This window comes from Rhipicephalus sanguineus, chromosome 3 (assembly GCF_013339695.2).
Source record: "Rhipicephalus sanguineus isolate Rsan-2018 chromosome 3, BIME_Rsan_1.4, whole genome shotgun sequence".
In the NCBI taxonomy this organism is placed as follows: Eukaryota; Metazoa; Arthropoda; class Arachnida; order Ixodida; family Ixodidae; genus Rhipicephalus; species Rhipicephalus sanguineus.
Genome location: NC_051178.1, coordinates 218,406,129 through 218,423,394, shown reverse-complemented (window position 1 = coordinate 218,423,394; position 17,266 = coordinate 218,406,129). Strand labels below are relative to the sequence as shown.

The 17,266-nt window shown below is 49.2% G+C and overlaps 1 protein-coding gene across 1 annotated transcript in view; it reads right to left on the bottom strand.

Moving 5' to 3' along the window:
- The window catches only part of LOC119386307 (retinol dehydrogenase 12), a 282,881-nt gene that overhangs the window by 139,085 nt on the left and 126,530 nt on the right, over window positions 1–17,266 (bottom strand). The window contains exons 2-3 of the mRNA XM_049414301.1: window positions 11,215–11,454; window positions 11,066–11,152 (exon numbers count right to left, since the gene is read on the bottom strand). Coding sequence (XP_049270258.1) covers window positions 11,066–11,152; window positions 11,215–11,454 — 327 coding nt within the window. The remainder of the gene's footprint in view (window positions 1–11,065; window positions 11,153–11,214; window positions 11,455–17,266) is intronic.

Here is a 17,266-nt window from a genome sequence, read left to right as displayed (position 1 = left end):
CATAGATTGATTGTCTGCATTGTACAGGCCTCCGACGCGCGCAAAACCGCTGTCACGCGGGCACTTTTGATCACGGTCAGGGCCGATCTTGATTAGGCTCGGTCCGAATCATGTGCTGCTACACGATCTCTTCATCGCGATCAGGCGCAGTCGAGATCACGACGATTGTTATTTTGATGACGTCTACGCCGAACTCGACGTGGATCGGTTTGGACCAATCACGATTAAAAAATGCGATTCGGATCGGCATTGATCACGATCAAATGTGCCCGTGCAATACTGTTATTATAAATCGCTATGAATATTATTCGATCGTATCGAAACAGCTTCATAAGATTACGACCGAGCGTAATCCCGATGGCTCTGGCCGCGATGAAAAGTGCCCGTACAATGTCGGAGCTTATTGAAATATTTCACGGAATTCGCTTGTGTATCGAAGTCGGTATTGAATCTCTATAAAAACAACTGCGAAGATCACACGAAAACAAGCAACTTCGCGTCCACTAGGTTGATCGCTTGCTTGGTCGTTCCTTAAACTTCCCGCAGTTTGCAGCATTGTTTTGTTTACTGTCCATCGCGTCGCGTCACGCTAGCACGTATGGGCCTCTACGCGGATCTTGCGGGAACGAATGGAGGCTTATATTCTTAGGGGTAGCTCGATTTGTGCACTGGGGCACGCAGCACATCCTATTGCTGTTGTGCTTCTTGGCCATGACGTGCATAAGAAGAGTACAAAGGCGCGAGGCATTTGACTAGAGCAGCCAAAACACGCGTCGTCGTCTGCCTATCCTCCAAGAGTCGTTGCCGACCTGCGCCGCGGTGCGGCGCGACAGTCTACGGACATCGCGAATACACGAAACTTTCTAACGGATTTCAAAGTCGGCGGCGCCAGCAAGGCGGCGGAAAGCGCGCCTCCCGCAGGAAAGGGAGTTGATCCCGCCAGAGAGGGGGTTGAAGAGAGTTCGGAGAAAAGAGACGGAACGCAGATTTTAACTCTGATCCCAGTCAACAGATGGCGCCTCAATTTGCCATACCGGTCACGTGGGTTTCTTTCACTAGCCTGACGATAGTCTTTCTTGCGATACTTAAACGGAGAAATTTTCGTCTGTCTTTCTGTCAGTCTTCCTGTTTGTCGGCACGTCACTCGATTCAGCCACTCGGCCAAAGTTGAACCACTTGCCCAAAGGCCAGCCATCTTGAACGGATGACTAGGCTCATACTTGTGTATATTGTCGATCAAAAAGCAAACATTACGCATATCTGAGGCGTAACATCACTAGGTAAGTATCAGGTGGTGTGTTCCCTTAATAGAAAATGCATACATACGTAATTCTAAAGACCCTAGTTTCTTAAGCTGCGCTGAAAATGCGACTGCGCTGAAACTTGCCTTCCTGCGTGCCCTCTGCACGAGCTCATTGTTGTGTTTCGGTTTCGGTTCTGTATTGCACTGTACGAATGCCATGGGGCGCCGCTCTGGCATTCCTGTTTTACCAGGTGACGTGGAAATAAAAAGAGTGTGTGGAGAGTACTCGCTGAGTGCGGACGTTTCTTCTGCTTCAGCGCTTCGCGCCAAACTGCGTGTTCGGGCTGGCTGGCGTCCCCGCCGGTCACGTCGGTCAACGCCGGTCTTCGCCTGCTGCTGCGCCGGGACTACCAGTCCGCAACACAGCACTCATGTTTCCCGACGCATTGCCAGATGGCGTCCATATCTCACGCAGCGTGTAGGCTCCCTAACGCAGCGCCTCTTTTATCGTCTTTAGATGACATTTGCAGCGAAGCACGCTGATACGCGGCCAATTTTTTCTTTGGTTGCTGCAGGATGTGATGCGCTGCTTTTGGCTCCTCCAGTATCGGACGCTTTTCTCCGATGCGCCGAATTCCCGTTGTGCCGACAGGTTGCCGTGCGCTTCGGCATACTCGATAACTTTTTTCTTAAAGCCTATCGTAAACTGCCGTTGGCTACCACTCATTTCTGAAGGAAACAAAAATAAAAACAGCGGATAACCGAAGCAGCGACACTTGACAGAAGAAAAAGCAAAATGGCGTTGCCCAACGGTGCCGCCAGCCCGCCGCTCATGGAGGAAGGAATACTAAGGAGAGGCCCTATCGTATTTCAATGTATTGCGAAAAGTGTGGCGGAAGTGACGTCAGATTTATGGGGCAAACAAACCGGTATGGGGCAAACAAAACAGCAGACGCCCCGCGGCGTGCTCTCCGCGGTGGTTAGCTTCTGCGCAGATTTGTAGTCCCGGCGTAAACTTAGCGCGTATTGTGCGGTTTGCACGCAGTAAAATGTTGCAGGCAGACGTTTACCAGGCTGTTCGTGCATGGCAGGCCCGAGCGCTGCGTGCTGAAATTCTTCGTGGAGCGTTTCTGTGCAACAGTACAGAAAGTACCGGTAAGTGCCGTGATCAAAAACGTTCAGCCCCTGCATCATCGTATTCGACCTCACCTAGCAGTGACTTACGCGTTCTGCTGGGCGTTAGGCCTTCCCTTTCTCACAGCCCGATTTCCCGATCTGTTGCCGGATTAGCGGTTCTTTGTTCGTGTATATGGAGTGAGCGTAGTAGCTATTCGGCGCAACGCCAACCAATAGTTGACGTAACTTCACGTCGAAAAGAGGACACCGCTGCATTGTATACGCGATCGTGCACTTAAAGTTTGCAATTCCAGTACGCACACAACAACAAGCACGCAGCAAGCGCACACCGCACAATACATACATCACGTAGTACGATAACAACAACATAAGTTTATTGCCGTTTCGTTGAACGACACAACCTGTAAAAACGTACGATGCCTTCGGCGCATGTTATGTGCGGCGCGTCAGACGCCAAAAACAAAAGATCGCGTGTGCTCTGAGCTGACACAATGAGTAAGAAGCAACAGAGCGCACATCCGAGAGCTTCGCATACAAATACCATGCATTAGTGATCAGCAATGAAGCGGACGTGTACGTACACATGTAAAGTGACACCCGGTACTTTCCGCAGTGCACGCGATTTGCACCTGGTATACGCAACCATACGCAACAGCTGGGCATTGCGTAGCTTTCCTAAAGAACAGACACAAGGTGCAGCATGCGTGAATCGACTGCGCCGCTTGCACGGCGAAAAATAAAAAAAAAAGGCTCGAATCGCGCATGCGCTTGCAAACGACACGACGGAAATCGCGAAATGTTTCGAGGCTCCTTCGCTAGGAGGCGATGTGGAGGCTTCACGAATGTGACGTCAGGGCCTCTCCTTATTTTTCCTTCCTCCATGCCGCCGCTGCTGATGCTCACGATGGCAATGCAGGCTTCTGATTTCAGCTGCCCATTGTTGCGAGACTTCCACATTTTTTTCTGCCAATGACCGGTATATAAGACGAGGGTCGACTTTTCATCGCGTTTTTTATTTATTTTTTTTTTTTGAAAAAACAATTCTACCTATATTTCGGTTTTTACGGTAGCAGTCGGCGTGACGAAACTATTTATGCGGGCGAACTTGTGGCCAGGGGTGCTATGCAGGATGGGCCGAGTTTGGCGAAACTCGGGATCTTTCCGAGCTCTGGCGACACCCCCTTTTGAACGAGCTAACAGTACGCGAAGGTGAAATCCATCCCTCAGCGCGCGCTCCCTTCCATTGATACGATGGAACGCGGCGTCACGTCAAGGGCGGTTGAGAAGGTTGGGTGGTGTCTTCAAACTAGAGGCACCGTCTTTCATTTGCTTGTCGTTCCATTGAGTGCAGAAGTGCACCCATGCAAGAAAAGTGGCAGAAAGTTGTACTAACTATATTTTTTATGTGTGCGCGGGCTGTTTGAATCCATTTTCAAGCTTTTAACGTCTGCACTAAGTATCCTGTAGAATAATCAGCACTGTGGCCTCTGAGATTAGTTCCGACCGAACGCCTGACAACACCGCGGCTGGAGCTAATCGCCGAGGTCACGTGTATAATCACCATGGTCGGCCTGCAAATTTTGGCGGGTTGCTCGGCCGGCGCGCGCCCTCTTCGTCCTCTTATTAATCGCCTGCTCGCTTCCCGAGCAGGTGCGCCCGGCTGATTAGCTAACTGGCTGGACGGTATACTTAGCTAAGTCAGGACATGCTATGACGAAGCTGATTAAGCCAAATAATGCTAAGGCCGAGCTAATTAGGCCACGTCTTACCAAGACCATGCTAATGAAGCCGTGTAAAACTAAGAACAAACTAACATCATGCTAACACGACGCTAATTAAGAGGGTGCAATTAAAACCAAAATAATCAAAACCTTACTCACCGAGATTGTATTAATTAGGTTAGTGCTAATTAGAATTATACTAATTACCTCTGTATTACTCAAGACCTTGCGAAGTAAACCGGAGTAATTAATGTCGTGGTAATTAAAACATTAACAATCAAAACTGGACTATTCATTATCATGTTAGTTAAGATCCAACTACTTAGGACCATGCCAATCAACACGACGCTAATTAGGAGCACGCTAATTCAAACCAAGCTAATTAGGAACTCCCTCACCAAGTACGCGGTAATTAGGAACACGCTAATTAGCATTATGTTAAGTACATTCGTGCTAATTAGTACCTTAGTAATGGAATATGAGCAATTATTGTCAGGTTATATAAATATTACCAATTCATGCAAAACTATTCACTGCCATGATAATTAAGGCCTAGCTAATCAATAGTACCAATATTGAGACCGAACTGACACGGTCATTACTCCGAAGCAGACCAATTATACTGAGTAGACGAGCCACGCAATAAGCTGGAAGAAGCTAGGTGACCACAAGTTCCTCCAATGGCCTCAGCCTTGCACAAGTAGTGCAAGCTGACCAATGTATTTTATACGCAAAGAAGCTGTTGAGTAGCGTCCACCGCATGAAACACTTGACAGGCACACCGGCACTATCACAGTCACGAGTTGAACTGGGGCCTTTTCAGAATCAACGAGTTTGTGCGCGAGTTCGCACATCAATCAATTTGATTGACAGACGCCCGCGGCGAAGATCGGGTCCGCCCACCGCGTTTGTTCTTGCCGAGGAGCAGTGCTCACGGCGCAACGCCAGCGAACGGCACGATTCATCTATGAGCATAATCACACAGACTATGCACACACGCACGAAGAACTAAAGGTTATATCATGATGTGACTACGATGTCTCGCATTCAATTTCACCGCGCTCACGACGTACCACTCACAGTCACGAAGCAAGCGCCCTTGGTGGGATTTGCGGCGAGAAACGTTGTTATTTACTTGTTTGTGGAGACATTGTTTCTACCGATTCGTTACTACAGAAAAATCTTCAGACGTGTAATGTAAGTATCCCTACAATGGAAGGCCAAATGCCCAGAATCTTTTGCTGCAAAGTGGCGCTTGTGTTCCGTTAGCCGTGTGTTTATGCACCTGCCCGTCTGACCAATGTAAACCTTGTTACAGGTCAGAGAGATCTTGTAGATCACCTCTTCTGTGCATGCGACGTAGGGGTTGCGGTGCTTGATTTCACACGATTGCGTATGCGTCTTAGCGCCATTCACCTTTTTGCACAGGCCCGACAATCGCACTGGTGCCGAGAACACAACGTCGACACCGGCTTTCCGGCCTATCTTTCGCAGATTGTGCGAAATGGTGTGCACATAAGGTATCACCACCGTATGCCGGTGGTTCCTGCTTGCGGCAGCACTTGTTTTCTTTTTTTGCAAGCCTTCTGCGACCGAAACCAAGAGGTTCGTCGGATACCCAGAGCGCCTAAGGCGGCTCACCTGGTTAGTGAAGCTGGCATCACCTTTGTGCGGGCAGGATTTCTGGAGGGTGCCAAGGAAGCATGATCTGGCAATAAACACACGGCTAACGGAACACAAGCGCCACTTTGCAGCGAAGGATTCTGGGCATTTGGCCTTCCATTGTGGGGATTGTGGCTGTGCTCCCACTTTAACAGGTACGGAGATTGTGCGCAAGGAACGCAAGAAGGAAACCAGAGAGGTAATCGAGGCCATAGAAATTGACAAATGAAAAGATAAGTGTATCAGTTGCCCCTCGGTTGCGTTCTCTGAAAAAGCGCTCCGATACCTTGGTATGTAACCACATACTGTGTGGCAAATTTTTTATTAGAACCACGTGTTTCTTGTTTTGTTTTTTGCTTTTGTTTTTTCTGTTGGTTTTTTGTTGTTGTGCGTTTATTTGTGCGGTTTCCTCGGGTTTTTTCGGTCTTCGTCGTATCCGCTGCTGTCAGAGCGAGCGCATGCGCGTGTTCGCATACATAAGCCGGGTCTTTCGACAATAAATCACCAGTTGCAGTACAGCGCTTGTGTTTTCGTCTTTTTTGTGTACGTGTTCGTTGCCCTTTTGTGCGCTGCCTATTCGAAAATCATGGCTCACCAACTAGCCCATCAGTACATTTTAAGCAATTCCATTCTGTGTCGTCCAGAAATGACGTGAATATTTTCAGCGCTGCAGTTTTTAAGGCATGCACTGATATGTGAACTCATCTAGAGCTGAGAATTGACGCGTGTAGCGTGCTTACATAGCGCTGGCGCGGTATACCGAAGAGCAGCTCGCATATCCTGCGGCACGAAGTGAAATTCAATTTGGATCGCGTTGAGTTACGCCGGCATCAAAAGGCATCGGTTGCCCACTGCCCACACACTCCGCGGCTCAGCAAGCGTATAGCGGCGTCCTCGCGCCGCTGCAGAATCCCAACCGCTGCCCGTTTCCGTCTCCTTCATTAAAAGCGTTCGGGCATGTGGTCATTTCTCACGATACTGCATGGCGCCGGTTATGTACACCTCAGGATAGCAATCGTATGTTGCACTTGTTGGGTTACTTAATTAGAACAGGAAGGCGTGTAAACCCCTGCATGTCTGTAAAATGTCATGTTTTCTGAACATCTACACAATGAGCGCTGGTTCTAAAGTTCAAAAATAAATGGTCACCTACCAGTTCGCCAGCAATAATTGGTTCCTGACATCGTAAAGCACATTTCATTAGCTAACTTTGTCCAACGCCAACATTCTGAGCCATACTTAGCCTGGTGATTACACTATCCCTCTTCCCTTCACGTTACAATTTCGATTTTCGTGGCTGTGGCCGGTATTCACACACACTATTCCTGAACCAGCAAGGAAACTCCTTGAACACACAGGGCTACCACGGCCTGGTGCAGACAGTTTTAAATCTGGACACGGCGAGTATTTGTCAGGGGGAATAAATTGTGCTACGTGAAAAATTGCAGGAGCTAAAACAAGGTGTTTTGTTATAGATTTCCCGCATAATGAGCTGGCTCAAATCTAAAAGTCGCTCAAGTACTAAAGAACACACACGCACACCAGTCGCAGGAATAAACATTTAATACTGTGTCCCCTTCTTTCAAGCCAACTTAATCTATCAAAGCCAGACAGCCGTGTATTTTCAAAGAAACATTTATGACTCCGTGAGCACTTATACGAAGTACCTGACTACAATGTACAGTAAAAACTTCATGAAGACGCGCACATTACTGCGCGTATTCTCTTAAGACCTCGTCATTTGGCCCTGTAAAATCACGCTTGAAAAAGCATTTGTGCTCAACGTGCCCATTTACTTGAGCAATTAACATGTGCAATCGAAGAGACAAAAAAAACATGAGCACCTGGATACTAATTATTATCCACGTACGTAGTGTAACTGATGGTGGTATTTTTTGCCAGATGAGTGAAACAGTTACAAATGATGAGAAAATGCATTTCTGGAAGTCACTTTCATCTCGCAGCTCTTGAGCTATAATTCCTCCAGTCTTGTCAGTTCATCCACCCGTAACAGCTATTTAAAAAAGCTGTTTACAGTCTCTTGGGTTGTAATCAAAATTTTGCTACCAGTTCTTTCGGGTGAAACAAGATATGTGATGCACCACTCAGCACTGTTTGCTCTCCTCAGCTGCCATTTTATGTATGAAATACAAGTGCCACCCAAAACTGACAATCAAAAGACTAATTCATAGGCTGGCAACAAACATACTAAATGATTGCTTGGAGCTGCATGCAACCAGAATCACGTAAGCGGATAGTGCACATCCTCACTTGTTAGTCGGCGTTTGTGGCGTCTTGACTTCCTTCCCGTGTCCTTGTTTGCACGCCCTGTTTTTTAGAATGACAGAGCATACTTCCAAGCTGTTGGGCATCAAAAAGGAATACATAGCATCTCACATTCAGCATCACATCAGCCAGCGCACACCGGGTTCACCAGAGTTCCTCTATACCACTCAATTCACTGACACTACTGTCACTGCAGCTGCTGGAGTAAGATCCCAGAGTAATTATCACGCTGTCGAGCGTGCTTTCGATTGTACCATCCTGTTCCCAGGCCTCCTCTTCAAGACGCACCACATGAGCGCAGTCGCGCGCCCAGTTTTCTGGAATCACAAGGGCAATGGCTTCGTCCAGAAGCTTTTCTACTCCAGCAAGACTGAACGACCTGTTGTTGGCTGCAATATACCCCTTGACCTGGCTCCATACCATTTCAATAGGGTCGAATTCACCATGGTAACGAGGAAGCCGAACAATGTCATGACCAGCAACCTTGGCCAGGGCATCAATACGGTACCCAGAAAAACAATGCTTGTTTTGGTTAACCAGCTGAATGAGCTCGGGCTTCAACTGGTCATTAAACCACGGGATGTTTTTGTTTAGTCAACCAAGATTGAATCTCGGCCTTGCGCGACGACGTCGAGGGCAACATTTCGAGCTGAACACTGTGGTATGGAGCATTGTCCATGACAATTACGCTCCGTGGATCAATGTCTGGCAAAAGTTCTTTGAACCATCTCTCAAAGCGTGAGCCATCCATTTCACTGTGGTAGTAACACTCTTTTCCGCCCGGAAAACGACATCCGCGAAGCTGTTTTCGCTTCCACCATGGAGGACAATGAGCCGACCACCTTTGCCGCTCAGTGCGCGAAGCCCAGTAGTGAGACCGTGGCGGAAGGCGTCCTCACGTGACGACACAGTGGCGTCCTCCCACACCTTTTCCTTGGTGTGCCCAGCATTCACCCAAGTCTCGTCAAGGTAGTATATAGCCCTGCGAAAGCAAGGGAAAAATGTACCAGGTTTCTGTTTTTAACGAGAAGGGTCAATTGCGACAGAAGACATTTATGATGTGCATCTAATATCATTCTACCGAGCAGGTAGATATTTGGCTGGTACTGGAAAACACAAAAATAAAAAAAATGTTCGCGGAAGGTTCACATGAATAACAAAATACCTTCACTCAGAGCTTCCATACCTCATTAGAACACGTCCATACGTACTTGTGCCTTCGCTTGTTTAACCAGAATAACAGGCAAAATACAAATAATAGCCGCAGAGGCAGAAGCAAACCATAAAAAATACAAATCAAGATTAACGGGAACATGTATGAGGACGGGTGAATTAAAAATTAAATATTTAGCGGTACGAGAACTTCCATCGCTATTTCCTCTTCTATACTCTTTCAACTCTGAATTTTTACATGCGGCATTTGTGTTCTAATTGACATCGTTGACATTTATACCTCTGTCCAACAAATCGAAGCAGCAACTGTACGTACCGTTTCTCCTTTCGCATTTCTCGAATGGTCCGTAGATATTTCCGCCGCCACACGATGATGTCGTCCTATCCAGCAGTGCACAGTTACGTTTTCGCTTCCGAAATGCAAATCCAATGTCATTCGGTAGCCTGAGCATCGTTCTGACACTCAGCTGCTTCAGTAGCCCCACGTCGGCGTCGCTGATTACCTCGCTGAGGATCTTTTCTGCCGTTGGCGCCTCGTTGCGAATGTGGTACTGATGTATACTTTCCGGCGAAGAGCAGACAGGATAAAACTATCGTACCGCTGCACTCTTGTCTTTCCAGTAACTTTTTCTGGTGATTGAGCCGCGAAACGAAGCCTTTTACGCTTCGGAGACTTCACGGTACCCTTTAAAACATCCGCCTTGAGCCGTGCGACAGTACGCTCGCTCGTGCCGGTAAGTTGGCTAACCGAACGAAACACGGAAGCGACGGAGAATCCCGGTTGCGTCAGTCTCACTTGGGCGTACATGTTGCCGACCACTTGCTTGGTTTGTTTCGACAGCTTTTGGTACTCAAGTTTCTTGAATATCCTATGCGGCGATCGAATTGGCAAGCAACCGGAGGAAGAAGGCACTGGCGACGCGGAGGCCATTTTTTTAAGGATGTTCTCTGGCAACGCCTCCTCTAGAAAGATGCCTGCCGCGTGAGCCAAAAACCTCCTGCCCTACCCTTTCGCTCCTTCACCGTTTCTAATGATGGCGGTAGCTGGCGATCCTTGCGGTGGCCGCTTGCAACACACATTTGCGCATGCGCACGTTACCCCCCTCGATGTCACACCACGCCAGCCCCATTGGAAACAATAGGGGAGAACGTGGCCCATCTCTCGACAAGCGCCCACAACTCAAGGAAGGACGGCTACAATCGGATAGCCAGCGACGCCGCAGGCATGTTTCTAGAGGAGGCGATGTCTCTTGGGTGATGGTGAAGGAGGAGAGCCAATGCGACGCCAGTGGGGAACGCGGCAACTAAAAAACCCCAAAAATGTAAAATATAACGCTATTTCTCATAATATCACTAATGACTTTCTGGCATTATCAGTTCGCAGTTAAAATTATAACTGCACATTTTTAAATAATTAGGTTATGCACAAAACACTTTTTTTGCAGAACTACTTCCAGCTGCGCAGCGACACTGACGAAACGGCGTGGTTCGGCTCTGTAGCATTGACTGCATTGCCACAGAAAGTTGTCCCCCAGTATAACGTTGTTCGCGACAGGCTACTAACCCTGGCAAGTCTTACTTCTTTTCATTCTTCTGAAGGAGAAAACGTTGGCGAAACGCAGTAAGCCTGTCAAAGGGGTGCCTTCACTCAATTTTTTTTTAAGATTGTCCCTGTGAACGATACCTGAATAGAATCGGTATGCTAAAAAAAGCACAGAGAGTGCGTGCCCGCTCCTCTTTTGTCCCATCACAAAGTAAGTATATTTCTACTTGCCAAACGATACCTGCTAGCTCTGCTGCCCTGTCAAAAGTTAGCACACGGTAACATGAGCCAAAGGCGAACCTGTGAGCAGAATGGTGAGCAGGAAATGACCCAGGTAGTTGCTCTGCAGGCCCACCTCGTAGCCGTCTTCGGTGAGAAGCAGCTTGTCTGCGCAAACAAGGCCACGTCGTTATGAGCGGAAAGAACGATTCGCTGCTGCTGCCACTTGCCGGGTATGTTGCCAGCGTTGTTGATGAGCACGTCGAGCCGACTCTCCGTCCTGAGGACGTCTTCAGCGAACGTCCGCACCGACTCGAAAGAACACAGGTCGAGCTGCTTGACAGCCACCATCTCGCCCGTCTCGGCGAAGATGTCTTGAGCCGCCTGGTGGGCACGCTGCAAGTTTCGGCAAGCCAAGATAACGCGGGCCTTCCTCCGAGCCAGTTCCTTGGCCGTCTCCTTGCCGATTCCTGCAAGTGTTCGCAACTGTGTCCGTTATAGTTAAAACGTGCAAAGCGGAACGATTCGCGGACGATGTAGTCGACCTTCTGGTCCGATCCCGGCTGTTGCGCCGCCGGTTATGCAAACTACACTCGCACACTCTTTGGAAGAGTGCTCTGACTAGTATTCTACTGCAGAGTCACGCCATTGGTTGTAACTGCTATGGCTAAGGACCCTATACAAGCACCATGTCGGCACAACGTTTATTGTAGTTGATGTGTAGGCTATCCGCTTTCATAACAATGTAACATATGGCCCAGGAGGAAGCGACCGCTACTTATTATCATGGCACCGTCCCTTCTTTAGATAAAGCTGGCGTCCAACGTAAGCGCCGGATCATGATAGTGCAAGTGCGCCCTCGGTGCGCCCTCCGCTACTCAATTTACGCCAACACGTCGAGCTAAAGTCCCTAGATTTTTCCCTGTTCTTTCTTAAGTACCGACAACCATTGAAGCGCCGGCGACGAATCTTATTGGCTAACGCTCGTTTTCGGCAGCCATGTTCTTCCTAACTCTTTTCCAGCACCTGGTGAAACGCGTCCCCCATTCACTAATGACAGGGGGTTGACGGGAGGAGAAAGGCGCGTCGCGGTAGCATATTGTCCGCTGAAAGGTGCGTGGCTAATGTACTTAGACGCACATGGCTTTGTAAATCTTCCAAGTTAGGAAGAAAATGGCGTCGGACGCCAGCTGCGCGTGAGAGAGGGCCGTGAAAGGAGGCAGTTGTCGGTACTTAAGTAAAAGCGAAAAATCTAGGGACTTTACGTCGAGCCATCTCGTAAGGTTTGGCTCGAAGCCCACGGCATAGGCAAGCTGACTGCTTCGCATGAAATCGATTCTCACAATGCGTGGGATCTTTAAAATATTGCCGTCTTCAAACGATACTGACAGTCCTGTAAGCTCAATTTGCTTAGAGACGCGTCAACAATTCTAAATAATTCAGAAACGATGACGTCAAACCGAAGCTGACACGGCAACTGCTTCGTGCAACGTCTACAATGACGCCATTGAAAACACACACACAAAAGCTTTTTATTGCGATAGCAATTATATGGACAGTCTCGGTTGATTTGTGCCGTCCCCGTCGCCGCCGCCATGCACCGTATATATATATATATATATATATATATATATATATATATATATATATATATATATATATATATATATATATCGTTTCGCATGCATGACACAAAACAGAGCGATTTTCAGGCTGCGAATTCGCTCGCACCGAAAAAAACGGCCGATCGCTCTCGCCGCAGCGGTCAGCGGCAAGCGACCAACATGTTGGAAATTTTTCGCTCTGTTCGCAGCGGAGGATCGATTTTTCAGTCGAGACCCGTCGAAATTGTGCCGACTCGGCCGAGCCGTCGAAATTGCGCCAACGAGTTTGTTTTGGTTATGGCCGTTGCTGCGTATTCTCAAGTGAATTTAGATTGGAAAGTGTTTTTAAATGGCAAAAAACGCGTGCTCTTCGCTACCGGTGATGAAAGGTTAAGAATATCATAACGCACAGATTGTTACATTACATTCGAAAATTATGCCGTGTCTGCCACGAACAACGGCAGCAAGCATAGAGTTTCTTACAATAACACCTAGAGGGGAATCTGGCGCAAGTGTCTACGCGGGCTCCTTGAGCAGCGCTTCAGCCACGATGGGAATGATGGGAAGTACAGGCTTCGGATTTGCTTCGGATGGATTAAGTTCTTGAGATTTGCGACGCTTGTTTGCCGAGTGTAAAACCAAGTGATACGAAGTTATTTCCATATAAAACTTGCTTCATTCTTTTGTACGTAAAACTTATTGCAAAATGTTTGCCTGACCATGCGATGGAACTGAAACCTGGACAAATTCCACCACCAGGGTATGCATTGCTCTGCAACTGTGTTCCAGATTGGGCATCACAATACATTGAATTATTTTCTTTACAACACTTAAAACAAACGCGCTTGTCTTTCCCTCGAAAGTACGCATTATCTATTTATAGAAATAACAGTAGCATATTGAGTAAGAAACACTTGAATCATCTGCTGCGATGCCACGTGCGTCTTTCCTAGTGGTCTGTCCCCAACGCATCTCTCGTTTTGTTGGAAGTCAGAGGAGCGTGACCGTGCGTCCGTCGTTTTGCAGCCGATTTGAAAGTTTTGACAAGTAGCGCATGCGACAAAACGTGAACTCTATGCAATTTCCTGCACTGGCATGGGATCTATGCGCAGCGGTGAGTGCACGACGCTTTACTAAAACTGTTAAATACAACCTGTAAAGCTGCGACGTGCCAGCAAACCAAGAAACCTAGCGGTCTTCAGCCTCTTTGAACAACAAAGGCACTGTTTAAGTGCTTTGCAACGCACCCCACTGCCCACGCCTCGCAAAGAACGAAACTGAAACTGTAGAAAAAGATCCGTAGACAGTTCGCTAGCTAACAGAATCCAATCCGAAGCCTGTACTTCCCATCATTCCCATGGTGGTTGAACGATCGCAGCGCCAGTTTCCTCTCTAGGTTATTGTATGAAACTCTGTGGGTAGCACACAACTATGCGCGCCACGCCGTTCGCACAGCGAAAGTCGCAGACCATTTGCAGTCCATGTGAAAGGAAACGGCCATTAGCGGCGGTTGCGAACAGAGCAAATAGAGCGAACAGAGCGATTTTCTTCGCTGCAATCGCGGCATGTGAAACAGCCTAGACGGTTAGGCCACGAACAGTGCCGTCTTCCAGCCTGCTAACGGCAAGCTATTTATATACACCATTTACTTCAGCATGCTTTCTTAGTCACCACATAGATGGCGCGACGTGCGCGCGTGGCGCGCTTTAAAGATCGTCGCCCCGCTCCTGGGAACACCATTGCTCTTCGCCCTACAGGGCGTGGTCGCCTTCGCGCGCTTATCTCCAGGAAAGAAGGGGCGGCCGGTGGGGTGGAGCGGGGGGAACGAAGGTCACTTCGCTCGCTGCAGCGGCCGCGTTCGCGAAAGGGGCGCGCTGTTCAAACAGAAATAATTAACAACTGTGACAATTAGCGCTTGTCCTGTATGTATCTGTTCGTTCGTTTCGTGCGTCTTGCTTTAAAGCAACACGCACGAAACGAAAACATAAAATGTTTAGCAGTGCGCTTCAAGTGTCGAGCTGTGACGCATCAGTTCGCGCTCGTCCCGTGTGCGTTCTTTTAGTGCGTCATTTGAGCTCGAGCGACGCGCTATCAATTACGAGCTGCTTTCCGTTCTTCGCGTTACATTCCAATTTATTGCTATCGCAATCATTGCTTCGCCGTTGCGGCGAAACTGTGACTTTTTTGCCGGGGGACGAGTTGACGCGCCGAGGGAAACGCGCTGTTTGAGGGAAACGAGCGACAACAAGCCACGTTATGCGACGGTCACCTTACCTATAAAAATAAAGATCACAACCGCAATGCGACGACGCATGCAGCGCACTACCTACCTCGAAGAGAGCTCGTCTACTCCCCCTGGCAACTGCCATGCGGTGTCGGGGGCGCTCAAAACTGGAACGACGGGGGTCCGCCGTTTGCTTCCTCATGATTTACGACCTGTGAGTCGACCGGGCCGCGCAAGGCCACCACTGTCTGGCGCATTCGTGCGATGCGCTTTCCTAGCGCATTATCGCTGTTTACATGAATGTGACGCGCTAGATGCGATCCGATGCGCTTCTGTCGCATGCATGTAAACGTGTCTATACTTACCCCTGGAGATCCACTCCTGCCTGGCCCATAACCCCTGTTTACATGTGCGCTAGAGTGTTGACGCTCCGCCATCAATGTAAATGCGGTTACACGGTCTTCGTTGCTCTTTTCTTGGAGCGGTATACAGCAGCTTCCACTCGTGGCTTTTTAAAACCACCCACAACGAGACCGGGGGTGGCCGGAGCACCGTGAGAGGGGAGAGGTGCGCGCACTGATTAGAGTGTCCGTCGTCGCCGACCGTGAAATCGTATACAGAACTTCTGGTTCTTCCTTTTCCTTGCCATCTGATCGTGTACATTTTGCTGGCGTATTTCCGTCACGCAAATACGCCATGAAAGTCTTGGTGGATATAAAACACTTTCGTGTTAAAAAATCCCCCGCACCTCCCCGAAGGGGATCGTGAGGAAATGCGAATGCATTTGGGTGCACCCGATGAGTGTGCGATTAATTAATGAAGAGAGACAAGAGTCTGCACGTAGAGGCGTAATGCTCGAGTTGCATTGTGTTACACTTCGTCCAAGTGGTATCGTTGCCGCAAGAGATTCGACTTCACCGACTTCCATCGCTATCAAGACACCAAAGCGCGCGCTCCCTGCATGATATATATAGGTCCGAGCGTGGAGAGGAGGAGGAACGCCCGAGCTCTCTCTCCGCCGAGCGAGCTTCGCGATGCGAGCGCCCTCACCGGGTACACTCCTCGTCTCCCTTACCCTCCGCTGCTCCGCGATGTGAGCGCCATCACACGCCCGCGCGCTCCTCCGCTCCCTTACCCTCCGCCGCTCACCACCTGCTCCGGTTGCTAGGCGCGGCGCAGCTGTTGCTAGGGGCGAGGAGGAGCGCGCGCGGAGAGATCTGTGCGCACGCCGGCCAGGGACGAATGACAATCCCCGACTAAGAAATGCATTCGCATTTAAAATAGCTCTGCGATGCTCGCCTGGCTGTCGCACCGCGTTCCCCGCTCGAACCTTGAGAAATCACGGCTAGGCTGAAGGGGAGAGACGACGCAAGTGCCGCGTTTCCCGTCGCGTTTCTAGCCCGGCTGTGGTGTGATCTTTCGCGTAGGCGTGCGCACAAGGTGGGGGTGCAGCGGGGCGGCCGACCCCCTTAGTCAACTAAGAGGGGGGGGGGGGTCGCAAAGTCTGCCCGTTACATCGACTTAATAGGTAAGGGGGGCGCCACCCTGAAGGGGAACCCTGCACACGCCTATGATCATGCGGTTAGCATTGGCCCGAGCTCCTTCTGGCTGTCACACCGCATTCTCCTCGTGCGAATGGAACTATCGGACTATAAAAGGCTTGGAGTAGTCCGGTGAACTAAGCAAGGGTTGCCTCGACAGGGCCGCTTTTAAAACACGCCTTTTCTTTCTCCTCATACCAGTCGACCATTTCGGGCTCGGTTTTGCGCAACGCGTCTGTAAGAGCGCTGGCAATGTCGGAATGCCTAGGGATGTACCTACGATAGTAGCCAGCTATTCCAAGAAATGCCCGAATGTCGGTTTTCGTTCGGGGCTGGAGAAAGTCTCGGATAGCTGCCACTTTCATTCCAGAGGGACGGCGATGCCCGAGGTAGAGTATCTCTACTTGGGCGCCGTTAAGCCCGCTTCGTGTCAGTACTGATCTCAACTGCGCCAAGTGTTCTGGCCAGCACGAGGAAAATACCGCGACGTCGTCCAAGTAAGGTAACGCGAATGGAACTCATATTTGAAGGTACGAGGTCAAAAGGCACCAAATAGAGCACCAATTATTCGAGATACTGGTCTTAAAGAGCATTGACACCATGGTCGAAAAAGATTATACGCTAACGGACTCGTGAGTCGACTCACTCAGACTCACTCAGAGTGAAATGTAGCCGTTAGTCTGAGTCTGAGTGAGTCCAAGTGAGTAATATTTTGGTGAGTGAGTCCGGCTGAGAAAAACTTCAGTGAGTCTGAGTCCGAGTGAGTCAGGTTGACGAAAATTTTGGTGAGCCTAAGTCCGAGTGAGCCCTACGGGTGAAATATATTTCATGAGTGAGTCTGAGTGAGAGCGGCTTCCCACCTCGCCGCTCCAAGCTCGCCGACCAACTCTGGGCAGTCCAGCAGGCCCGTGAA